Here is a 25231-nt window from a genome sequence, read left to right on the forward strand (position 1 = left end):
ATAGAAGTTTGATGTGATGTTGCATGAGTGATTCATCTGATAGAGCGGTTATAGTGACCAAATGAGGAGGTTTAGGGGCCGAGAGGTTTGAGCCGCAGGAGGTAGATTGATTCGTGATCGCCTTCAAGCTTGTTTCATCAACATCAGGGAATGAGTGGAGATAGTCGTAATGTTAACCATAAATACAGAGCACTGCCACTTCATAGCCTTATCGATTAAGTTTAATAACTGATGCGCATAAAGATAAGTGTTACAATGTGGTTGGCATGATGTCAGAGAGGTGAGGCATGATGTGGCCTTGAATCCTTGATCGAGATGAGCCCAGTGAGGTCACACCAGCCAGCCAGCCACTTCACTTGTCGCAAGATAAGGCATCTGCTTATCAAACTCACTTAAATCATCCTACAACGCTCATCGTCAATCTCTATGAAGTCAACGAGGGTTACCCCGTGGGGGCATGCCCATCCCCGCAGAACCCCAACCCCAATTAGCCTGATCTTTACTCCCCCGCAAAAACCCCAATCTGAACATCGTCACTTTGTCGCTACTGACCTCCAATTCAACGCTGTCGTTGGTGGAATTATAATTGCCGATCGTGCCTTGACAAGACTAACGTTAGCGAGGTTCCATTGCCGGGGATACATCGAGGATTATATTAACTACGGCATCGAATATCCGAATAAGCTTGCAAATAATATACATCCTCGAATGTGATTTGTGGATTTTAACACGTGAGTTTGGATTTGGTTATATACTTTGGGGGTTTAAATGAAGGAGGATCGGCCAATGCGAGGTTGAACTAGTAGAGATTTATATAGCAGCTGCAAGACCGTAGTATTTTGGTTTGGAGCAAGTGTCACGTATCTCAACATGAAGGGCTTCATCATCAAGACGGCAATTATTGCCGCGACTCTCTTTTCTACTGCGACTGCATCCGCCAAGGGACCTGTTGACACATACAAGAAGTGTCAACGGCAGACAAAGCGTGCTACAGAAGGCTGTCCCAAGGGCACACTCTTCGTAGCCAAGGATGATCCACGAGCAGACTTTTCCTCCATTCAAGAAGCCATCAACTCTCTGGGCAACACAACAACCGCGGGTCACATTCTAATTGCACCTGGAAACTACAGCGAGCAATTGAACGTCACCCGCCGAGGTCCCCTTCATCTCATCGGTGCTTCAAACAAGCCCTGGGTCAAGGATCTCTACGCTGATATTGACGTCAACACCACGGCTCAGAATGACGTTCAGATCTGGTTCAATCTGGCAAACACGAACAATGGAAGTTTGAGTGACAATGTGTTCACTAGTGTACTCACCGTTGGACCTAATTTCAACGCTACCCTGACTGGATCTGGACCTACGGGATTCCCTGTGCCTGAGGACACGCCGTTCGGATGCACGGATTTCAGGGCGTATAACATTGACTTCAGAAATGATTTTGCGCCTCAATCTGTTGGACCTGCGCATGCGGTTGGTGTGAGTCGGGCTAATGCGGGCTTTTACTCTTGTGGCTTCTACTCTTACCAAGACACTGTAAGTCAAAATCAACATTGGTGAGAAAATGAAATTATAGCTGACTTTATAGGTTTATGTTGGAAAACTTGGAAATGCTTACTTCTACGACAACATCATCGCCGGACAGACTGATTTCCTGTACGGCTTCGGCACAGCTTGGATTGAGAAGTCAACACTATCTCTCCGAGGCTGCGGAGGTGGTATCACAGCTTGGAAAGGCACCAACACGACATTCACCAACAAATACGGCGTTTACATCGATAACTCACAGCTCATTCCGGTAAACTCCACCATCGCTACAAACTTTGTTGGAAAATGTGCCCTCGGCCGACCATGGAACTCGCAGCACAAGTCGATCTTCATGCAGTCGTACTTTGATGCAGTGATATTGCCTGCTGGCTATATCGAGTGGAGCAAGTCGACACCAAGAGTGGATAATTATACCTTCATGGCGACGTGGAATGATCATGGGCCGGGATATAATGTTGAGGCTGAGAAGGCGAGTAATGTAACGAGGGTCTTGACGGATGCGGAGGTCAAGCCTTATAGAGCGCCTGCGGATGTATTTCAGACTCCTGAAGGAAAGTTTGGACACGTCAAGTGGATTGACAAGAAGGCTCTATAAAAACTCTCAGCTCGACTAGGATTACAACAGTTTGAGATGTCCCGCGGCTCAATACATCACATGTGATATTGTGATTCACCCGCCACCATGACTCGGCATCAGAAGCTGAACTCTCTACCTCCATTGGCCCGAATGTCTCAGTTTGTCAGCCTCAAGCAAGGCTACGTGCCATGTCTCAAACTATCACAGCTCTCAGATATTTATTCCCGCCTTACTTTCGTGATTTGACGTGAAGAAGTAACCGCTGCCAAGTGAATGAGGATCCCCAAAGCGAGATGAGATTTGAATCCATTTGCAGGGATGTAAACTCTGTATCCAATGGCGCGTTTCATTTCTTTAATTGCCCCTTATTTTAGTTCGCGGGGTAAAAGACGCTAAGATTAGTGGTTGGACGGTTCAGGATCGGGATGTGATCTTCACATGAGAAGATGAGCGAAGATGGTACGATATGAGCATTGGCCTCTGCAAAGGAATCAGATATACGATCAAAGTATGTAATCAAGGAGTAATATAAAAAGTATCTTGGAATAGATACTGATTCAGGCGGGATAGCTCCCCGAAAGACTGTGATTATCTATGCCTATATCAAGTAGGTAGGTAATACAATCGACACCAGTGGCAAAGCAAACCAGTTACATTCCATCAAACAAGCCACTTCCTCTTCCCCGGAGGAAACGTTCCCGGTAATAAGAATCCTTCAACGGGCATCCATCAACAAATAACCCCCCCTGCCTGATCTACAAATCTGACATCTCCCTCCTCCACTTTCTCCTCTTCATCTCACAGTATGAGCTGACGAGATAATTCTGCCTTCGAGGCGCCTTCGAAATGGGCTACTCAGGCGGCGACGACCAACGACAACCTTCGGTAACGATACCCATTGCAGTCTGTATGGGCATTTCTCTGTACAATGTTATTGAGCTCAATGTTCTTATCCTCACAACGTTCAAGACAAGGAAGAGCTTGTACTTTTGGAGCTTTCTGGCTGCTACGAATGGGATTGCACCTCATACCATTGGCTTCCTTCTCAAAAATCTGGTCTTTTCTGATAATTTTGTTTTGTATATCACGCTTATTTCTGTTGGTTGGGTTTTGATGGTCACGGGCCAATCGCTCGTCTTATATTCTCGACTACACCTCATTTTCTGGAACCAGTTCATTCTAAAGCTTGTGCTGGCTATGATTATCACCAATGCCGTTGTTTTGCACATTCCAATCATCATTCTTATGTACGGCGCCAACAGTAGCGACAAGAACCCATGGGTCCATCCATATCAGATCTACGAAAAGATCCAAGTCACGGTGTTCTTCTTTCAAGAGCTTATCATCTCGGCAATCTATATCAAAGCATGTTCTTCGTTCTTTGGGACAGAAGGGCTTTTATATCGAAAAGGCGTTCGACGAATGAGGAGGCATTTACTCTTTGTCAACGTTGTCATAATACTTCTCGACATTCCGATCTTGGTCCTCGAATTCGCAGACTTTTACGACTTTCAGACAGCTTATAAAGCGATTGTCTACAGTATCAAGTTAAAGCTTGAGTTTAACCTTTTGAATCGGCTTGTGGATGTTGCAAAAGGGAATGATACACGTGGGGCGGAGAGTGGAAATCAAATTGTGCGTTTGAAAGCTTTTGAGTAAGATGGTGCTGGATATGTGGCTAAGGATAGTGAATGTGGAAATATGGAAAGGGATGTAAATACGAAGAGACGAAAAAGAGGGAACTCGAATGCAGATGATAGGATTTTAATCGAGACGGAAATATCTGTTAGTTATGTCGAAAGGAGGGAGGATGATAATGAGAGTACGGGATAAAAGATGTCGATATAGGACTAAAATCGCGAACGAAATTGCCTTCCCTTTTCAACTGAGATACTATGGGATAATCTTATTCAAAGTTCAAATGCGAACGTAAAGTCGAGGTCAAAAGGGAAACCTTTATACTTTCAAGTTATATAGACAACTATGGAGAGACTTGCATGCCACAAAGTTAAATTTAGGCAGCTAATACCTCATAGGCAACAGGAACATGATACTTTCTTACGACATAAAGTACCTACTGTTTCTTAAAGGCGTCTACTATGGCTATTACATCTGATTTGCTTGTGCAAGATAGTTCTCACACTTGATCTCTTATGTAACATCAAAATTAATCTCATATGAGTTTTCAGCGGAAGGAAAGGGGATATGTATGGAAGAATGCGCACACCTTGAGCATTAAACTTCACCTAACTTTCGTTGGTCAGAATGTTCTCCTTGTGACTCACTAGGCGTGAACTCTTTCCTCTTCTGCCTATAAATAGCCCCCTTTCTCTCCCAGAATTAGAAAATCATTCTTACTTTTCTTTAAATTTTTGTGGCCCTTGGCGGAGAAGATTCTTCCTTTTTCCCAACATGTCATCCAGTTTCTGACAACAGCACCATCGACTTCTGTCGAAATCTTTGTCACTGGAGTTGCTCCCTTGTCTCATCTTGCATTCAAGGGAAGACGGAATCATCCCAGCAGCAGAACTCAACCAAAGACCAGCCCAGTTCCAGGTCTCGTCGCCGTGGACTGGCTCGTACATCTCGCTGAGTCTGCAGTCCGTAGCGATGACGGGTGAGGGACGGGTGAGGGACGTGAGTCTAGGTCGTTGTCTTTAGGCTGCAGCATTTCAAGCAACTCTAATCCAGATGAACATATCGCCGACTGACAGAGTCTACAACTCCCCCACGACCTCGGCCTTTCCTAATTCATCCATCCCTCAAAGTCGTCTCGACAATTGCGAAATCATCATCAAGAAACCCACCAAGCTCTCCGCTCTGACTACACTGAATCAACAACGCTGAGCTCAATCATGTCAAGATGTCAAACCCGAACAACCCACGACTGGAACCCGGGGCTGAGAGCTTATAATCACCACATAGAACCCGGGTACTTCTCGCAACTTTTGTCGCAACCGCCGTGCCGAAACCGTACTCGTCGTCTACGGTATCCGAGTTATTTCCATCAGTGTCTTAGATTTGACGCTCCTTAGACGAGCGCTGTCGAACTATGCAAGGATAGTTTCAAGAGAGCGTCTTCTAGCATGGCACCAACCATGAATGCTACATGCTTCAAGAATTCGTTCCTAGGGACCTTACTGCCTGTCAGTCAGAGACTACAGGCTCCTCTGGATGCTCGTTGACGAGGACCTCTTCAAGAGAAGAAATTCTCACACAAAACCACAAACGACAAACCACAAAAATGCATCTTCGAAGCAGAAGGATTGCTTTCCGACCACCTGCTAACAGCGTTCAATGGAAACGAAATTATGAGGACAACTGGCCTATTCCGAACCTATCAGTTATGGATTGCAGGTTACTTTAGATGATCATTGCCAAGGACCTCTTTGAGAGGTTTGAGGAGCATCTTGTCCCTTCCAAGCTAGGAAACAGCAGGAAGGGCGATCTTACAAGGCTCGGATTAGTGATTCTGGATGCCACCACTTTGCCTTTCAGTTCAGATGAATAAGAACACGGTATTTTCCCCCCAATATAAGCTTTTACCCAGAAGCTTTCACGATAACCAATAAATCTTACTGCAAGCCCTAGGGCATTACAAAGGGAAGATATTAAGAGGTATATGAAGGGAGATAACCTCAGGTTTGCATCTCTACATACACACCACACCAAAACTCCACAAACAACATGTCAGTAGCAAACCGAAGTGTCGATACTTTTGCTGAGGTGAGTCACATCCGGGCTGGCGACTGGAAGCTTCGATAGCTGAGAGGATACAAGCTGATCAAGTTCATAAGATTAATACACGATGACTTTTAAACACGACAGTTCTTCATGATACTACAAAGAATACGGCAGCAGTGGCGTGAGCCAAAGCTGCACCTCCAGGCTGCGTCTTGGACAGTCCGCGATATTCAGATGACGAACTCCGTTCCAGTGGCGAAGGAGAGCATGCACGACGTTCCATACATCGTGAGGTTGCAACTGATCAGAATAACGATACAAATGTGACATTTGTACTATGAAATCTACCTCTATTGCCAAACAGAAGGAAGAATTAGCGACCGGTCCCCACCAGTGCAAGCTCACAGCCCTGGACTCCCGTATACCATATGGACGCCGAGGAGCCCGAGGACTTGATTACGGCCCTGTCGATGAATCTGGATGTCAATGAGCTCGATGCTGGAGTCCATTCAGCTGTTGATAGGAAGAATGTTGAGGGGAATAGACAGCGTCCATCCCTGCCATCGATACGAGAATGGGATGTGACCGTGCGAGTCGACTTGAACATTAATGAGAATATATCTGAGCAGTATAGGGAGTCAGATACCAAGACAGATGGCTTTGTATGATAATGGTTGTGACGACGGATCTGATTGTCACATCGGTGTCGACAGGCCATGCACATCAGAATTTTATTTCCTTGATTCATTAAACTCTGGGCGAATAATTTGGGGGCCGTTTCCTAGCCGCATGCCTGTGCCCCTCACCCGCGTGGTCATCCGTCTTACATTGCAGAAACAAGGTTATCACCTACTACTTCGGATAGTATCTTTGGACGATTATGTGCTTGAAACAGATGAACTCGAGCGGCTTTTGGGGAGGGAATTATAGAATCTCCAGGGAAATAACCGCAGACGCCCGGTTATTACGACAATGGGTCCTGGCACATTAAAAATCTGACCGCTTAATGGTTGCTTCTTGAAGGATTGCAGTCTAGAGAGGGCTGAGCTAGGATCCGCAGGTCTAGGACAGAATTGGTTACCTGCGCGGACCAACCTTGCATGACCGTTGGACAGGCACAACAAGGTTGTTTCAGCTTTTGGTAGGGTTGGAAATTCACTCAATAAACATTCGGGGTTCTTGAGCAAACAATTAATATGCATACAATTCGTCTTGTTTAGTTGTGCAAGGCATTCGAGGTTGTGTATTCATCCAGGTATCACCAACATGAGGTTGGACGAAGCATCATGTCGACTGTCAGATCAGATCTTGGCGTTATCCTTAAGCAACACGCTTAGCCAGGATCATCGTGACAACTCAACTAATCCGGCCACAGAAAGCCTAGCCTAGCCTAGCCATGTCTCTCAAAACTGCCCATCCCATAAAACGCCTCGTTCTTGGCACCACTCATACCCTCGCTCCAAGCACCAACCAACCCCCGTCAATCCTTAATTTTCAGCTCTGCCTCCAAAAGAGATGAGAAACCCCGCCCGTGATTTCTCATCTCTTTTTCCTGATTTCTTTATTCTCTCTGCTGACCACTGAAACTCGTCATTGTTTCCCATTCGACAGGTAAACTGACTGGCAAAGATGAAGTATCACGGCCTCTTGCTTGGTGTCTCCGCCGGAGCAAACGCTCTAGCCATCGCTGAGGCCACAAAGCGACGAGATGCGGGCTACATGTATCAGCCTGATCCGACCCCCATTGTGGGGATCTCTGATCTGAGGCATTTGGCCCTGGGGAAACGACAGGAGACTACCGCTGCGGCATCGACCTTTACGCTTGTTGTTAGTCCTGACTCAACTTGTGGTTTTTTGTCAGGGTCACCTGGAAATGCGATTACTTGCGGCAACGGAGATAAATGTAGTTGGGAGCTGCGGTATGCTACTGCCATCTTTTGCGGTTCTCAGGCGTACAATCGCTGTTTGGAGAGGGATGAGGCTCTGGATACGAAAGTCTGCAATGATGTTTGTCAGAGCAACCAGTATAACCTCCTTTGGTGAGTGAAACAATTGGCTTGAGAGCGAGTGCGTAACTGACTGTATCAGCACCAATACTGCTTCGCCTTATTGCGGAACATATAACTATCCTTCTGGTGTTGTCGGCTTCAGATGTGCAACGGCATCAGTGACAGCCGCCCAGGATGTTGAGTTCACATATACCAGCCAAAAGGGCCGCAGCTTCTCTACGACAATGGTTTCGGACGAAACCTCATCAACTATCCCCTCAAGCTCAGAGCCTGGCTCATCGACAGAGGAGCCTTCTTCAACGACTTCAGAAGCTGAGCCGACCGAATCTGACTCAGGCGGAGGCGGCGGAAGCTCAACACCTGTCGGTGCCATCGTTGGAGGTTCTATCGGTGGTTTCGTCGCCCTGTCTCTTGTAGTTCTCGGCGCATTCTGGCTTTGGCGAAAGAACAAGAACAAGAACGCTGCTCAACCGTCACCTCAACAACCACCCGTGGCAGCAGCTTCATCGATGCCTCCCCCAGGTCCTTACGGTGATACTGTACCCCCCATGGCGCAGCACTATCCTAAATCAGACGTTACATCGCCTACACAATCTGAGTGGAGGGAGTCAATGATTACGGCGCAGACTGCTACTACGCCTGTGCAGAACCAAGCTTGGGGCCAGTATCCCCAGGGTTCTCCATACCCTCCTCAGGCACAGCCGCAGGAACTACACCCACAAGGAAACCAGGGACTTCAGGATGGTCAGGTCCACGAGATGCCTTCTGATCCTAACTACCGTTGAGACTAGTTAGGAGAGAGGAATTAGTACTAAGGGGTTTGTGAGGGAGAGATGACGGCTTTATATATATCAAACTGACGAATGTTATTATGATTTGTCTTTATAATTCTTACTGCGAATTGAAACAATACCATTTTCATACAGCAACTCAAACTCTATAAGCTTCTAGTTTATCAAATTTGAATTTTAATAAATATCAATGCCTTGAATATCAAAACAATCTCAAGTATGACGGCATGGACCAGCTGACCTGTCACTGACGCTCACAGGTGTCACAAGATTAAGCTTAAAACGCCACGATTGCTATGACAAGTTACGTCTGGATCAGCCTCACTAGTTCATGCGCACCACATTGCTCACTTGAAATATTCATGATGCTTTGGAACGGACTCGTTGTAAATCTCAGCATGACTTCTTCATCTTCCAAGTCCTATGTAAGCGTCACAGTGACATATAGCATTAAAACATATTCATCAATTCATTCGCTAAATCAATTTGGATCGGCTACTCAATCCGGCCTCATCCCTAAGCTCATAACAATCTCACGTCTCATTCTCCTCATGTCATCTCAGTCTTAAAGGCGATGTCGAACCTCGAGCTCACCAGGTGCCTGGTAAGTAGGAACCTTCATCTCCAAAGCCTCACCAGAATATCCAAGATCCTCCGCAACAAGCATAGCAGCCTTCTCACCAATAAGCAGAGCAGTAGAGTACGTGTTGCAGCCGACATTGTCAGGGCAGATGGACAGATCAGCGACCTTGAGACCCTTGACGCCGTGGACGTTGAGTCTCTCGTCGAGAACACCGTGTTTGACGATGCTGTTGCCCTCCTTGGGAGCCATGGAGCAGGTTCCGAGGCAGTGCCAGGTTGATTCAGTGTGGCGCTTGACCCATTCTGTGGACATTAGTTAGCATACTGATTATGGAGATGGGGATAGGGGGTCTTACCCTCGACGGCCTTGATGTCGGCTTCACTATACTTGAGCTCCTCGCGGATGTGAGCCTTGTTGGAGTTGAGGATGTTGGCACCGGGCTTGCGGTCTGCCTCGGGGAGAGGAGAAGACCAGCTTCCATGGCCAATACCCGCAGTGAGGTTACCAGGAAGAGCGTATTGCTTGGTGGTGTCAAGGTCAAGATCATGAGCACGAGCAGGGCTGTCGTAGTCAAAGAAGGGGTGCTAGAAAAGTAAGTGACTGTTTTACACCGAGGCTGTGGAGGACTTACCATGTTCTCGACTTCACCGGCGTAGGCGTCCATGCGGCGGGCAGTCTCACGAGACTTGATGTATCCCCAGACCATGGGAACCATATCACGCTCATCGTTCATCTGACATGATTAGTATTTGTTCATGACAAGGTGTGGTGGGACTTACGAATCCGGCATCAAAGTCAGGAGTATCATATGGATCAGCACTCTTGATGTGAGTGAAGCCACGAGAGAAGGGATACTCGAGGAAGTGGAACATGGAAAAGAACTTTCCAGGGGGCCTGTAACCTGTCAGTACCAGTACAAACGTGGCTGCCTCCATAGACTTACATGAGCATGTGGTCACCGAAGAAACCAGCAATCACAGAGTAATGCATGACAGGCTTGTCAGGCTTGTCCTTGAAGTAAGACTTCCAGCCCTCGGTGAAGTGAGGCGTAGGCCACCTCTCAAAGTCCTTGAGCTCTTGCTCAGTAGGTCTGATCTTGACACCAGCATCGATACCGTTGGTAGCAAGGGGTCCTGGCGACTGTTTAGCACAAGATATCAAATACAATAGTCACGAGAAAGTCTGACCTGTTCCTTTAAGGTGCCATTCATCAAAGACCCGCTGTTTATTTCATTAGTATAGATCAAGTTACGCATCTGTGCATGGTTGGGGGTGGTTGGGGGTTTACCTTTTGAACCTCGGGGTCTCCACGAACAAAGTCATCGAAACTCTCAGTATCCGGCTTAGCCCGATACACCGAAAAGGTAAGGTAATGATCCTGGAAATTAAGTCCAACACCAGGAAGATCAACCTTGGGCTCGACGCCAGCAGCACGAAGCTTCTGGGGGTCACCGATACCAGAGCGCTGAAGAATCAAAGGTGAAGAGAGCGTACCGCCACTGACGACAATCTGCTTTCTAGCACGGAAGATTCGCGTCTGCAGCTGGTTCGGGTGCAGCGGCTTGGTAGGAACAGTCTGGACACCGACGGCACGACCGTTCTCCATGATGATCTTGTCGACCTTTGTGTTGCAGGCCAGGTACAGGTTACTATGCTTAGCACGTGTGGCGTGGATATAGGCGTGCGCTGAGTCACTGCGGCGGCCTGTGTCGCGGTTGATCCATTTGAGCCAGTGCTCTGCGCCGTGGCCGGTAGAGAGATCCTGGAGATCGTCGACGAAGGGGATGCCTTGGGACTCAGCGGCGCGGAGGAAGTCGTCCTTTACGGGGTAGGTGTAGTTTCCGAAGGAGACTTTGATGGGGCCCTCGAAGCCGTGGATGTCTGGGTTGACTGAGTGGCGCTGGTAGGTCTCATGCTTCCTCATAAGGGGGAGTAGTTCCTCAGTGGTCCATCCCTTGGCTTGGAAGTCATCGTCTGAGAGTTGTTAGTGATGTTATGGGTGAGTGCCAAGGGAGTTGAGCTTACAGTCAGAGGCACTAGCTCGAGTGTACATCATGAAGTTGATTGAAGAACCACCACCTAAGATCTACAACAGTTAGTTCATGACCTTCACTGCCCTCAAACCCCAACTTACATGAGCACATGGTACAGTAGCAGAACGGCCAGCAAGCCACTTGCTAGGACGAGACTTGTAGAATGAAGCCGTCTTGGAGTCCAGCTTCATGTTACGGGGGTAGATACCAGGCCTAAACACCCAAGGGTTGTTGAGGTTGCTCTCGCCAGCCTCGATGAGCAGAACCTTGAGGTTGTGGTCAAGATTCGCCAACCGTCCAGCAACGACACAACCGCAACTGCCACCACCGCACACAATGATGTCGAACTCCTCTGGCAGGACGCCGAGGCTGTTCGCGTACGAGTTGGGAGTCGCCATGATGAAGAAGCTGCAACTCTTGAAGCTGCTTGATATTCTGACAAAACGGGAGAGCTCTACAACTTATTTATAACATGCACAGATGTCTGTATATCGATCTTGACTTTGTATCAGATGCCGAATGATCCCCGAAGGTTGGCAGCATGTCCATCGGATGCTGGATGTAGTATCATCAACTCTGCGAACCCCTCTCGATACAAGATTGCGGGCACCAATGGCATATGCATGGCAGGGTCATCTGGGGTAATAAGATTGTGGATAATGGTTTCATTCTCATCAGCTCTAGCTCTGCCTTTGTCTGGGGGAGAGATGCCGGTGCTGGCTGGGCTGTCTGGGCACTGTATCTTGCTTGGCCTGCATGTCAGGGATATCATCTGCTTCGCCGCTTTGACTGCGGGCTAAGGTTTCCCGGGACTTCCTTCTCCTATTAGAAGAGAAGAAAGAGAGATAATTAAGTTTGGCAGGTTAGTTTTGGAATGTCGTTAAGAGGCATTGATATCCGTCTGATCCGGTCTGAAACTCGTTGGTGAACTTTTGGTAGCACAACTGACTCGCACTTTCATATCCGATCTTGAGCAACGTCAGTGCAACTCTGATCCCCGCCGGATAAAGCAGCTCCCACCACCGTGCAGATACATGATACAGAATATAACGTATCATGTATGATATCCTACATCAGGCAAACTTCCCTTGTCCCGAGAGCGAACCAACACAGAAACTGTACAATACCAAGGATTCAAGTTGCATGTAAGATTACGACTTTACGGGCGTTAGCTACCCATGTCGTTTACCTCCAGGATTGTTCCCGGACAAATAGGCTTTAGGCAGTAGAACATCCGGAATCTATAGACAGATAAAATTATGCTCTAAAAGTCTATAAACACTGCCCTGCTAACCGGTTATCTACCACTATAAAAGTTAACTTAATTAATTTCTTTAAATATCTATAACTTTAATAAAAGATATTACAAAAGAATAGAATTTTATTTATTATATATATAGGCTGCTAAAAAAACTATAAATTTATAGATATTATAAAAGCTTTTATTATTTAGGCTATAAAAAGTAAAAGGTTATATTAAAATATTATAATTAAGGCTAGATATTTACTAACTATAATTTTTAATATCTTTTAATACTAAAAAACTTATTAAACCTTAAATAAAAAGAGTTATTTTAGGCATTCTAAAAAACTTATAGTTTAGTAGATTTAATATATATTAATTACACTTAAATATAACTATAGGATTATATATAAATTACTAGTTAATTATCTAGGTAGTAAAATCTTATAAATAATAATATATTAAGTTATTAAATACTATTATAGTTATAAATAGAAAGCTATATAGTAAATACCGCTATTTAGGGAAACTGCTTTTTAATGGCTTTCTTAATATTAAGCTTAAAGAGAAGATATTAAAGAATTACTAGAAATATATTATTTTAAAGTTTATAAATAAATATTATTTAAAAATCTTTTACCTAACTTTTTAATACTTTTTAAACTATTTTTTAGTAATAAATTATTAATTTAATTATAATTTAATTATAAATAAGATTAAGTATTCTAAAAGCCTTATAAGAAGTTTATAAAGGAATTAGTTAATATAATAGTTTATAGAAAGTTATAATTATTTATTATAGTCTAGAGAGTAATCTAGAAAGGCAATAAGTTTAATATTATTATTATAATCTATAATTAAACTGTATAAAGAAAAGGATATACTTCTATAAGTTATATATAGACTTTAGAGGAAGGTTTACTTTCTATTTAGACCGGTTTTTGCTATTTTTAATAAGATAACGCTTATATATATATATTAAAAGCTATAATAAATTAGCTATTAAAAAATAGCATTTCCTAAATTAACTAGCCTGCTTATAATCCTAATCTTAATCTAATTAAGTATATTTAGAAGTAATTAAAGTTAAATATCTGCAAGATATTTCCCTAATTAAACCTCCTAAAAAATAATAAAGTTAATAAAGTAAAGTTAATTAAATATATTAAGTTAGTATAGACAGTAATTATATTATAGCAGATTAACTATTTAATTAACTTACTTCCCTATTGACTTAATGCCTATATTTATACCTAAAGATAGTATATAAAATATTAAATAGAAAAATTAGGGCTTTAAAATGATATACTTTTTATTATTACTAGATTTAAATTAAATTAAATATATATAAGTAAAGATATTCCTGTTAAATAGATTGAGTTGCTATAGGGTGGGGTATTCACAGACTTTTGGAGCATAATTTTAGTAGAATGCGGGGAGAGAGCCACGCCAAGGGAGGGCCCGAGAGTTTGATGGTCGCAATCATTGTCTCCCCCCGGAAAAGGACTATTACACGAAGCTGCCGAGGCGGGGGTGAGCAAGGGATCAGGGTTGCAATTGGTCTGGGGAAGACTGAAGCTGGGTTCTTTGGGGGTGGGATCTTCAGAGTTTTGGTGGAGTGCGGTCATTCCCCCGCAATCTGACTATCGACCTTTTGGTAACTATATCGGCTCTATTCTTGGCATATCAACCAACACTGCAACAGTAAAAAGATGAGCATTTCTGACAGCGAGCAAAATAAAACATAACATACAACAGCGGGGATTCGCTGGTCGTCACCGACCCAACTACTAATCCGCCCCTTACCAGCTTATCTATGGGAGAGCGGACGGGATCCCGAGTTCTCTGGTAGGTATGGTCGTATGTGCTCGATTCTCCCTCAGTCTGCATTATCATCACGGCATTGGGATCCCGAACAAGCTTCACTCTTCACTTTTCCAAAGGGATGGTAATACATAAGCTTTAGACGGTGTATTGTTGTCTGGAATGATAGGTCTGCAAACTGTGCTGCAGCATCTGCACTGCAACGCTACCATGTCCGCGTCAGCATTCGGATAAGGTGCAGCGAGGAGAAGAAACTGCGGGTGGCATTCACGTCCTTGGCTTTTCATGTTCCTGCGGAATGTCTCAGTTCGTGTGTCTTGTTATGGTGATCCGAGTTCTGTATTCTGTATATAAACAAGAATCATGTCCTGGATCAAGACAGATCAGGGTCCACACTACAATGATGTTGTCAATAAGGATAACGTCTGTGCTGTAGTATTTGTCCTTGTGCCGAGAGGTCTTGTGCTCAGATGCCCAGCGAGATCAACACTTTGATCGTCGAGATAGAAACCTGCTCCGCTTGTCAAGTGACTCTGCATTGACCGTGGAGGCCTTGGGATTCAGGCATTGGTGGACAATTATTTCCGATTACTAAGATGCATCATGAAGTTTGAGCAAGTTGAAGCGAGGGGAGCTCATGTGGAGATGATAAGCTAGAACGAAAGAAGCACGCCCGTGGAAGCCTCGATATGGGATGTACGCGTATAAGCGAAGCTTGCCGCGCTGTCTGACTTCATGTGGGTTTATGTGGGCTCCCCACATAAGAAATGGGACTTATTATACATGGTAAGTTTATGAAGGTTCCATACATGGCCAAATAGCATCTATGCTGTCAGGAAGACTTTCTCGATGCATAAGTACTAGTTCACAGCTGAGTTCTCGGCATGATGCCTGGCTGGTTAGAGAGTTCTTGCTGACATATCATGCTGAAGGGATGCTTACCAAGAAATTATTGGTAAGAATGAATATATGTACGGTACAAGCTGATATATTACCATCTACAGAGACAGATTATCTGATGTTCTCCTGTACTGAGGGGAGGCGATAAAACTTAGGACTCTTATACCAAGTAATGAAAAAATACTTAGGTCAGTTTAGTGTATTCTAGTATAACTTTAGACCAGATTTTTAACCTCAGAAGTTTTATCGTCTTCTATGTAGCATTTGAAGTCGTGTTTGATAGAGGAGTGATCGGGTTATGGCTCGTTGAGTTTGAAATCGGGGTAGTCACTTGCGTCCTGGAGTCCTCGCGCGCCATTGAGCTCTCGTGCCCGCTCTCTGGGCTACCGTTGGAACTGGGGTAGCTGTCTGGCTTTGTTGCAGGAAGCCTTCGTCGGTGAGTTGCAATGCGCTGTAATCGCTGCGTTGTTGGGGTGTGTAGATTCAATGTGAGAAGTTTTATTTCCCCGGGAGGTATACCTCATAATAGCTTCTGGGTGAGTCTTTAGGCAAACGACAGTCCGAGACAAATATAGGTCTTGTCTCGAAGTTGGATTTCGTATTGGCAGAAATCTTCTTGAAGCATCTCTGATAGTATTGAAATTCAACTTCTATCATTTACTAGCAGAAATCTCTCCCAGAAATGGTTGAGAAACTTGCTGCAATTATCATTACCTTGCTCCAGCAGACTCGGCCCTCTAAATATCGACGAGGGATAAGAATACATATACTACTCTATCGTTTCTCTCTTTCTATTAACTTTCCTTCTCGTCACACAAGCCAACTCATTAGAATTCCTTATGCTGACCGAAGCGATATGTAAAGCATAGGTCTACGGAAACATGGGCTTACCAAGCCTATGATGAGACATTTCTCGAGTTCGGCATCCGAGTTCAGCCTCGTGTTTGTATCATTCATCCTGGTGGAGTCGATGCTTTCACTTGATTGAATATGACAAAGTGTAATACTTCCACTTCGTAGCCACAGTTCATAGAGTACAAGCTACCCAAGGTCTCAGTTCAGTGTTACATGAGCACATTTTTCTTCGCTTGGTTGCCGCATTGATCTTGAACTGCCATATTGCTATAGCAATGGAGCAACAGGGGTTCATCTGCTTGATAACGCTGTAATTCCTGCGCTGTTTCTTCCCTATGAGAACATCCCGTGAAGATACCGAGTGTAAGAGGTTTTTCCAGTATTATGGATTTATATGTCAGGTATTCCCAGCTTTGTCGATGCATAGAGTTCTATAGAAAGAGTTGATATTGACGCTTTTGGGGTCCCGGTTTTAGGGCAGGGTCAAACAGGAACTCATATCATATCATATCATTAGCAATATCCTCTGCTTGAAGCCTAGAGCTTTACATTTATAATTATTTCAAAATTATTTCATGATGTACCATGCGAGATCTCGCTTTCCAGGCCTGTTGCCCATCAGATACAGGATACCCTACACCATTCCCGCCTCATCAACGGAAAGACAAAACAGTAAGATCACGCGAGAACTGACATAATTTATCGATAAACTTCATCAATTACATCTTCTTACCTTTTTTGTACGTTATCGATGCACGTGGTGGCTGATCAGCCCCTCATGACAAACTCCAGATTGCGCCATCGAGATCACGTCTTACGAACTCTCACAGCCCAGCCCATCACAAGCCAGAAAACACGCGGATGTCTCGCCCCGAAACAAGAAAAACAGCTTATCAATATGAATCACGTCTTCACTCCCCCAAACCCATAAGAAACCCAACATGTCTCGAGTAACTCACCAACAACATATCCAAAATGGCAGACTCGTCCAACGCGCCGCTGCTGCAATCGCACAGCTCCTACGGTTCAACTGATAAGACCTCTACGCGCCATGATTCCATCGATAGCGAAGCTGCAGGGGAGATACAACCAAGTCGCGACGTAGAAGACGATGTGCTCCCCGAAACGTCGACCATTGGGCGGAATTTATCGTGGCAGAGTGCTTATATCCTCGTTATTTCGCGCGTCGTCGGCAGCGGTATCTTTGCGACACCGGGAACAATAGTACAATCCGTCGGAAGCGCAGGACTATCACTATCGCTATGGATAGTCGGCGCTTTTATCGCAGCTTGCGGTCTTGCTGTGTCGCTCGAGTTTGGATGTATGCTTCCTCGGTCGGGAGGCGATAAAGTATACCTTGAGTTTGCGTATCGACGGCCACGACTACTTGCATCTACGCTGTTTGCGATGTATGCTGTGCTTCTGGGTTTCACGGCGAGTAATTGCATTATTTTTAGTAAATATGCTTTATTTGCGCTGGGAGTCGAAGCGACAGACGTGTTGAGCAAGAGTCTTGCCGTAGGACTTCTCACGTTTGTTTGCATCACACACAGCGTGTTTCCCAAAGCAGGCGTCAAGATCCAGGATGTTCTGGGCTGGATAAAGATCGGCATCATCGTCTTTATGATCCTATCAGGCTTCTACGTCGTCATCTTCCGTCCCGACACGAGCACGGCACCACTTACGCACCAACTCGCATGGGAGCATCTTTGGGAAGAGACGAGCTGGAACTGGGGCGTCATCGCGACGAGTCTTTTCAAGGTATTTTATTCATTCGCGGGGTTGGATAATGCTGCGAATGTTATGAATGAAGTCAAGCAGCCCGTGAGGACGTTGAGGTCCGTTGCGCTGACGGCACTGGGGACGGCGTGTGGATTGTACATGCTTGTCAACATCGCGTACTTTTTGGTGGTCCCGATTGAAGAGATTAGAGGGAGTGGTGAACTCATTGCTGCGTTGTTCTTTGAGAGGTTGTTCGGGGAGAAGTTTGGGAGAGTTGTGCTCCCGACAGCTGTGGCATTATCGTCAGTCGGGAATGTCATGGTCGTCGCTTTCGCGATGGTATGCCCATTCCATGTCCATAAAGCATCAAACTAACTGTGATAGGCACGGATGAAGCAAGAGATCGCAAGACAAGGCTTCCTCCCATACTCATCCCTGCTCTCCTCCTCACGACCATTCAACTCTCCGATGGGCGGCTTCATAATCCACTACATCCCCTCCTTTCTCGTCATGATCCTCCCACCCTCTGATTCAATCTACTCTCTCATCCTCGACATCGACGGATACGCCGCGCAGCTCATCGGGCTAGCCGTAGCAATCGGCCTCGTAAAGCTCCGCTTCCAGCGTCCAGACCTCAAGCGACCCTTTAAAGCGTGGATGCCCGCGGTGAGTATCAGGATAGCGATGAGCTGCGCATTAATAGCGGCGCCGTTTTTTAGACCGCCGGACTACGAGGGGCAAGTGTTTTACGCGCTGTATGCGGTGTTTTCGTGGGTTATTCTTGTGGGTGGTGTAGGGTATTGGTATCTTTGGACGAGGGCGGTGCCGAGGTGGAGGGGCACGAGATTGCAGGAGGAGACGTGTGTTTTGGAGGATGGGACGACGATCACGAAGCTAAGGTATTCTTAGGGAGATCGGAAGAAACGGTTGACGTGCGTTGCAGATGAAGATGCTGTCGATCATTCAGGTCCGAGGCATCCTAGATAGAGATTGGATAAGCAGAGCACATCTTTAATAGATAGATAGAGATCTGATTCTAAAGTTAGACACGAATTGCATAAATTCATCATGCTGCCCTAATTTTACAGTGAATATTGCAGACTGGTCATGTCAGAGAAGAAGAAACTCTATTGCCATCTCTGTATCCACAAACTCCGAATGCCTTCATCCTCCACTTCCACAGCGTTCCAAATTCTCGGGTCCGCAATCGCTTGCCAAGCCCTTATCGGCTCATCGTAAGATTGCGTTATGGGTCAAATCGTTCTAGCTCGCAAACATAAACATGTCTAGCCTTATTCCGCTATTCGTGTGTCCCACCCACCACGTTTTCTTTTTGTTCTTTATCACCAGAACGAAAAAAAGAAGCCATCCTCAGTGGAGTTAGCGCAGACGTCGGTGGAGCAAGCGTTAGCTGAAACGAGACCATGTCAAGCCATCTTTTCTCGGACGACGACGACGCCGAGAGAACTGTGACTCTCCATGTGATGATGAGTGAGTGAGCGAGTGAGTCTTTGTTGAATTGAGGGTCTGAGTGTTTCCCCTGCCAAGAAATGACATCCATTTTCCATCTAGTACCTGCGTTTCCTACAAACAAAACAATTTAAACGACGAAACATTCTGCGGGTCTCACTTACACACACTGAACCTCTCCAAAACATCATCATCTCGGCCGAGTAGAAAAAGAAAAAATGCCACTGAGGCTTTTTTCCCAAAAACTCCACGATCTATCAAACATCTCATCCGTCGATAGTTACTCAATAGACCCGATGCGAATTGCGCTGACAGCAAAAGGAGGCGTACGCAGTTCCTCCCCTTTCTCAAGCCACGGCGCAAAAAGGTGTTTAAATTGCTGCGGCGCTAAAAAGGTGATTGACTGGGGTGCGTTTGTCAGGCCAGATCCGTACGGAGTAGTTCAGCTGGTCATGTCTGGCTCTACGGTAAGTGAGATGGTCAAGTGAGGGCTTGAGCGTCGGATTGTCGGCATTGGCCAAGATTTTGTGTAGACGTCATTGTTTGTTGGGCTTCTTTGAGGGCGTGAGTTGGTGATAAGCGCTGAGTGTTGTGGATGGTGGTGGCGTTATGAAGGCTTGATGGGCATGGGATTTGGAGAATGCCCCCAAAGAACACTGTAATCATCACTGGCTTTATCTCATCATCCGCAAAGATAAGAGACCTAGTTCATATCTCGATAACTTCACCTGCCATCCAGTCTCGCGTTTCAGGCACCGGCATGTCTCCCACTCACCGAGACACTCCCTCCTATCACCACAACCACCACCAACTACTCTCCGTCCTGTGCCCTAACAAAACCCCATCCTCAGTAACCCTTACCTGTATGTTTCATTTTATTTCCCGTAGCGTTATGAACCAAGACGCCACCAAACGGTCTGCACCCCTGACTAGCCATCTCCTCCCCACCACGACACCGCAAGCTATCGATTCTCCCATCCCCGAATCGTGATAGCTTCACCCGGATGAAGTCCAGATTTAGAAGATGGCTACCACGGTACGGCGCAACTTGGATCTTCGGCGCCAAGTGACTTCGCTTGCTAGATCGTGCCAGTGGCGATGGAGGTGGACAGATCGGTAATTAAGCCAAGAATTCGATGAAGGACTCTTATATATCCAGTGTCGTACGTTCGCTATTGTGACTGTTCCCTCAGCGGTAACAACACTCTCTTTCTTTTCTTGCTGTTGCTGTGCATTTGCCTGTCACTCTTTTGACTTGATACTCTACCAACTACATTCCACTCGCTCACTACACGAGAACCTTTTATTCTCACTTACAATCGTTACCTCTACTGCAATAGCTTAATACACTCCCCCGACATGCCTTCCTCAAAGGTCTTTGCGGCCATCTTGGCTGCTCTGGCCGTGGCCGACGCCAGCCCTTGTAAGCCCAAGCCTGTCACAACAAGTGGTTCAACCGCTGCTGTTGTAACTACTTCTGGCTCAACCGACATTCTTTCTTCTACTGCTACTACTGAGACTGCTGCTACCACCACCACTGAGGCTGCTTGCTCTCACTACACTCCTTACACTGAGATCGTCCCCGCCGATTGCGGTAAGACTGGTGTTGCACCCAACTGCGCTGACAAGGTCATTGGATCTCCTATCACTGTTACCGACTATGCTCAGTGTGGTAACACCTGCGGCATGACTGTTGGCTGCAAGTCATTCTCCATTAAGGGCTCTTCTTGCACTCTGTATAATGCCCCCGTTTCCTCACTCGGATATACGTTCAGCGAGGGCTCCGATGCTAGCCACTTCTATGACCTCGACCTTTGCTTCGGATGTGGTGAGGGTACAACTACCTCTGGTACTGAGACTGCTACTGGATCTCAGACTACTGGAACCGAGACTGGAACCTCCGCTACTGGTTCTGCTACCGAGACCACTGGTACTGCTTCAGCTGGAACTACAACTGCTACCGTCTCAGAGACAGAGACTTCAGCTACTGGTTCCGAGACAGGAACAACAACTGCCACAGGCTTTGAGACAGAAACCTCTGGTACAGCCCATGCTACAGGCACAACCGACACTGAGACCTCAGCCACTGGCTCTCAAACTGAGACCACAACTGCTCCTGGCGCTACCACTGAGACCTCAGCTACCGAGACCCTCACAGCCAACACAGACACAACAACAGCCGCTGCCACAACTACAACCTCCGCCGGCTGCACAGCCTACACACAAGTTGCCAACCCCCCCTACAACAACTGCAACGTTAGGGGCTCCGCAAGTGGTGGTGCCTCCATGAGTCAACTCGCAACCTACGGCAACACCGCCAGTGTCAACGACTGTGCCCTTAAATGTGCTAACTACCACGATGCCACCAAGCCCAACGACAAGTGTCTCTCCTTCGCCCTAGACGGGTCCAACACTTGCTATGTCTACAGTGTTCCTGTTAGCACCCTGGGCATCAACCGCAGCGGCCTTCCTGCTTGGGAGTTTAATGATTTGGAAGCTTGTTACTCTTGTGATGAAGGTGCTGCTACTACCACCACCACTGCTGCTGGTGTTGACACTACTACTACTGCCGAGACTGGCTCGGAGACTGGTACTACTACCGAAGCTGCTGGATCTACAACAACTACTGAGGCTGGCTCTGACACAACTACCACCACTGCTGCCGTCGAGTCTTCTACCACTGAAGCTGCCACAACCACAACCTCCGCCGGCTGCACAGCCTATACCCCCGTCGCCAACCCCCCTGCTGCCAGCTGTGACGTCCGAGGCGCCCCCAACGGCTTCGCTGCCTTCATGGCCCAGCTCATTGGCATCCCTGACTCCAACACTGAAGAGTGTGCTCGCCAGTGTGGTATGTACGTCAGTTCCACAATTGTTGACGATAAGTGTCTCTCGTTCGGTCTGGACGCGAGCAATACTTGCTACCTGTATAAGGTCCAACTTAGCAGCTTGAGTGTCGATGCTGCTGGAACTCCTGCCTTGGATTTCCATGACTTTGCGGCTTGTTATTCTTGTGATGAGGGTGGTGCTACTACTACTACTACTACTACTGAGAGCGGAACAACTACTACTGAGGAGTCCGGATCATCCACTACTGAGGCTATTGTTGGATCTACTACTACTGAGGCTGGATCTGGTACCACTACCACAACAGCCGCTGGTGTCGATACCACTGCTACCACTACCACCGAAGCTGGCGCCGAGTCTTCCACTACTGAAGCTGCTTCCACCACCGACTCCGTCTGTACCGGCTACACTCCCGTCCCTAACCCTCCTAGTACCAACTGCGCCGTCAAGGGAAAGACCTACAAGACCTACATCTCCACCGACACTGGTAGCAGCGCCGATGTGTGTGCTAGCAAGTGTAGTGAGGTCTCTGGCTGCAAGACCTTCGCTTACAAGGCTTCTTCATCCACTTGCACTTTCTATACTCAAACTGTGAGCGAGCTTCAGATCAACAACTGTGCTTCTGCCGAGGAGTCTGAGTTCTATGAGTTTGAGATCTGCTATGCTGGTTGCGGTCAGGCTACTACCACCACTGAGGCTGCTGGTTCTACCACGACAACTGAGGCTGGTATTGAGACTACTGCTACCACTACTACGGAGGCCGGTGAGGGATCTACAACCACCACCGAAGCTGCTGTTGCTTCTACAACTACCACCGAGGCTGGTGAGGCTTCAACCACTACAACTGAAGCTGGCGCTGCTTCCACCACCACCGAGGCCGCCGTTGCTCCCACAACTACGACTGAAGCTGGTTCTACCACTGAGGCTCCTACAACCACCACAACCGAAGCTCAGTCCACCACCGAAGCTCCCACCACAACCACCGAGGCCCCCGTCTGCACCAACTACATCCCCCTCTCCAACGCCCCCTCAACCTGCGGCAAGCAAGGCAAGGTCTCCTGCCGCTCCACCCAGAAGCTCGGCCAGGCCACATCCGTCACCGACGTCAACGCCTGCGGCAAGCTCTGCGGCACAACCCTCACCTGCAAGACCTTCTCCTACACCCCCAAGTTCCGCAGCACCGGCGGTTACTGCCAGCTCTACTCCGCACCCCTGGCCCAGCTCAGCTTCACACCCTGCAACACGGGCGTCAAGTTCTACGACCTCGATACCTGCTACACCTGCTCCAACACTCCCACGCCTACACCGCCTGCTACGTGCTCCAAGTACGTCCCTGCGTTTGAGAAGTGCGCCAAGGACACGCACTGCGGCACGCGCGGTGAGATCTGCCAGGAGGAGAAGATCAATGCCGTGGGCGATGCGTCGTGCCTTGAGAACTGTGCCAAGAGCTGTATCAACTATGGCAAGGAGTGCAAGTACTTTAGCTACCAGCCTGCGTTCTACAACAGCGCTGCCAAGTGTACGCTGTACAAGAGCGGAAAGATCAACAAGAAGAGCACTTCTTGGGTCAAGTTCTACGAGCAGGATTGCTTCAAGTGCCAGCAGTCCAAGTAAGCACTGCACCTGGTACATGGTGGAAAAGGATTAGACACAGGTTTGGAGGGAGGAGTCGGAGAAAAACATTCTTTTCATATTCTACGACTTTGAACGTTAGCATTTTTATGTAATTACTTTTTACTTTTTTGTGTCTATTTAGATGGGCATATGATATATACACTATGACTTGGGCAACCATTTACTTCTCCCTGATCGATCTCCTGAGCTCGCTGTGAACCTAGCAGTCCAACGCTTCTATGGTTGCGCTGGCGGCAAAGATAATAGCATCAGTCAATGTTCATTGTTCCCGCTTTGATCATGGCATCCGCTGCCAGGCGGATATTAACGTCCATGTCACAACACCACCTTTCTAACCGTGGCGTCTTGCTTTTTGGTGTCTTCCTTTCAACATCCAACATATCGTACACGTTATATTATACAATAATACACATCTCAGCACTGTTGAGCTTTCAGCAGTCACGGCTAAGAGCTTGTCTTTGACTTCAGCATCGAGCCGCAAGTCCCCATCACATTCCTCTCTCATTCCGTTCCCACACTCCCACCATTCTCCCTGGCAAACCGCTCTCTCTCCTCCCTCTCTCTATTGATCTTGGCCTGTTTATACGGCATGACCTTTTGTTCTTTCCCCATAACAACTACCCCATATTAGCGCATCTCCAGGCAACAAGCGGAACAACTTACGTCTTTGAAACAGTTCATAACCAACAACCAAAACAATTGGCATCCCCACCATGAACTTGAGCCAAAATCTCTCCAGCTGTTTATGTCTCCTATTGTAATCTTCCTTCTCGGCTTTCTCCCTCTCTTCCTTCGTCAACCCAGTCTTCTTCTTCTCCTCGGCCGCATTCGTTCTCTCCTCAGCCTGCCTTGCCTTTTCCCTCCTCTCGCTAGATGCAAGATTGTCCCTTACATCTTGCCTCTTCTCTGCGTTTGTAGAAAGCTTCCCTAGTCGTGCTGATCGTGCCTGTCGTAGTTTGTCTTCTCGTTCTTGTGCCAGTCTTGTAGCCTTTTCAATCATACTCTTTGCGTTCTCGGCAGACTGTTCGGATGTTGTGAGGATTATGGTCGTTTTGGCGGGCTTTTCACTGAGTTTCGCAGAGTCGACTGGGCTTGGAATTTGTTGCCGGCGGTTGGAGAGCCGTGATGTTGAGAATGCGCATTTTGAGGTTCGATGGCTGAGAAGAGAGCATTCGAGGCGCGAGGTTCGAGGGAGGGCGCTTGATGCTACTTTTTGTGGCGCAATTCGCAATGACATTGTTTCCGCACAAGTAAAAGTGTGATTTGAGCGCAATTGGTGAGTGTTGAAGTGTAGTAAAGTCGTAAAGTTGCTTGAAGTTCAACATTGAGAATCAAAGTGGGAAAAGATCACCAAGTCCTTATCGATAAAGCCATAGCTTCGACTCAAGACCTCACAACACCAAAGTTCGATCAACATCTTGATACCTAGCAAATTCTCTTCATATTAACAGTCAATTCAATTGGAGCTCACTCAAAATTCTAGTCTCACTTCAAATCTTCAATGCTCATC

The 25231-nt window shown here is 46.7% G+C and overlaps 8 protein-coding genes and 1 non-coding gene; 6 read left to right on the top strand and 3 right to left on the bottom strand.

Annotated features, from left to right (window-relative positions):
• Positions 1-870: 870 nt before the first annotated feature.
• Positions 871-2143, top strand: FFUJ_02384 (probable pectin methylesterase family protein; the record flags this gene model as incomplete). XM_023574107.1 has 2 exons in its annotated part: positions 871-1536; positions 1589-2143. The coding sequence occupies 2 exons, from the start codon at positions 871-873 to the stop codon at positions 2141-2143; spliced, it is 1221 nt and encodes a 406-aa protein (XP_023427524.1).
• An 828-nt stretch (positions 2144-2971) lies between these two features.
• Positions 2972-3784, top strand: FFUJ_02385 (uncharacterized protein; the record flags this gene model as incomplete). Its single annotated transcript, XM_023574108.1, has 1 exon — positions 2972-3784. One exon carries the CDS (start codon positions 2972-2974, stop codon positions 3782-3784), a length of 813 nt encoding a protein of 270 aa, XP_023427525.1.
• A 2028-nt stretch (positions 3785-5812) lies between these two features.
• On the top strand, positions 5813-6477 carry FFUJ_02386 (uncharacterized protein; the record flags this gene model as incomplete). XM_023574109.1 has 3 exons in its annotated part: positions 5813-5851; positions 5954-6097; positions 6187-6477. 3 exons carry the CDS (start codon positions 5813-5815, stop codon positions 6475-6477), a joined length of 474 nt encoding a protein of 157 aa, XP_023427526.1.
• A 961-nt stretch (positions 6478-7438) lies between these two features.
• On the top strand, positions 7439-8603 carry FFUJ_02387 (uncharacterized protein; the record flags this gene model as incomplete). XM_023574110.1 has 2 exons in its annotated part: positions 7439-7848; positions 7898-8603. The coding sequence occupies 2 exons, from the start codon at positions 7439-7441 to the stop codon at positions 8601-8603; spliced, it is 1116 nt and encodes a 371-aa protein (XP_023427527.1).
• Positions 8604-9174: 571 nt separating this feature from the next.
• FFUJ_02388 (probable alcohol oxidase) lies at positions 9175-11623 on the bottom strand (the record flags this gene model as incomplete). XM_023574111.1 has 9 exons in its annotated part: positions 9175-9494; positions 9548-9776; positions 9824-9925; positions 9972-10086; positions 10136-10325; positions 10380-10413; positions 10481-11166; positions 11218-11278; positions 11327-11623. 9 exons carry the CDS (start codon positions 11621-11623, stop codon positions 9175-9177), a joined length of 2034 nt encoding a protein of 677 aa, XP_023427528.1.
• A 2591-nt stretch (positions 11624-14214) lies between these two features.
• On the bottom strand, positions 14215-14330 carry FFUJ_scaffold04.rrna3. Its single transcript, XR_002792834.1, has one exon. It is a non-coding gene; the product is annotated as a ribosomal RNA (ribosomal RNA).
• Positions 14331-17022: 2692 nt separating this feature from the next.
• Positions 17023-18678, top strand: FFUJ_02389 (related to high affinity methionine permease; the record flags this gene model as incomplete). XM_023574112.1 has 2 exons in its annotated part: positions 17023-18108; positions 18154-18678. 2 exons carry the CDS (start codon positions 17023-17025, stop codon positions 18676-18678), a joined length of 1611 nt encoding a protein of 536 aa, XP_023427529.1.
• Positions 18679-20598: 1920 nt separating this feature from the next.
• FFUJ_02390 (uncharacterized protein) lies at positions 20599-23700 on the top strand (the record flags this gene model as incomplete). The annotated part of the gene is made up of 1 exon (XM_023574113.1): positions 20599-23700. The coding sequence occupies one exon, from the start codon at positions 20599-20601 to the stop codon at positions 23698-23700; it is 3102 nt and encodes a 1033-aa protein (XP_023427530.1).
• Positions 23701-24222: 522 nt separating this feature from the next.
• Positions 24223-24958, bottom strand: FFUJ_02391 (uncharacterized protein; the record flags this gene model as incomplete). XM_023574114.1 has 2 exons in its annotated part: positions 24223-24338; positions 24385-24958. 2 exons carry the CDS (start codon positions 24956-24958, stop codon positions 24223-24225), a joined length of 690 nt encoding a protein of 229 aa, XP_023427531.1.
• Positions 24959-25231: the final 273 nt, after the last annotated feature.

The sequence above is a fragment of the Fusarium fujikuroi genome, chromosome FFUJ_chr03 (genome assembly GCF_900079805.1).
Source record: "Fusarium fujikuroi IMI 58289 draft genome, chromosome FFUJ_chr03".
In the NCBI taxonomy this organism is placed as follows: Eukaryota; Fungi; Ascomycota; class Sordariomycetes; order Hypocreales; family Nectriaceae; genus Fusarium; species Fusarium fujikuroi.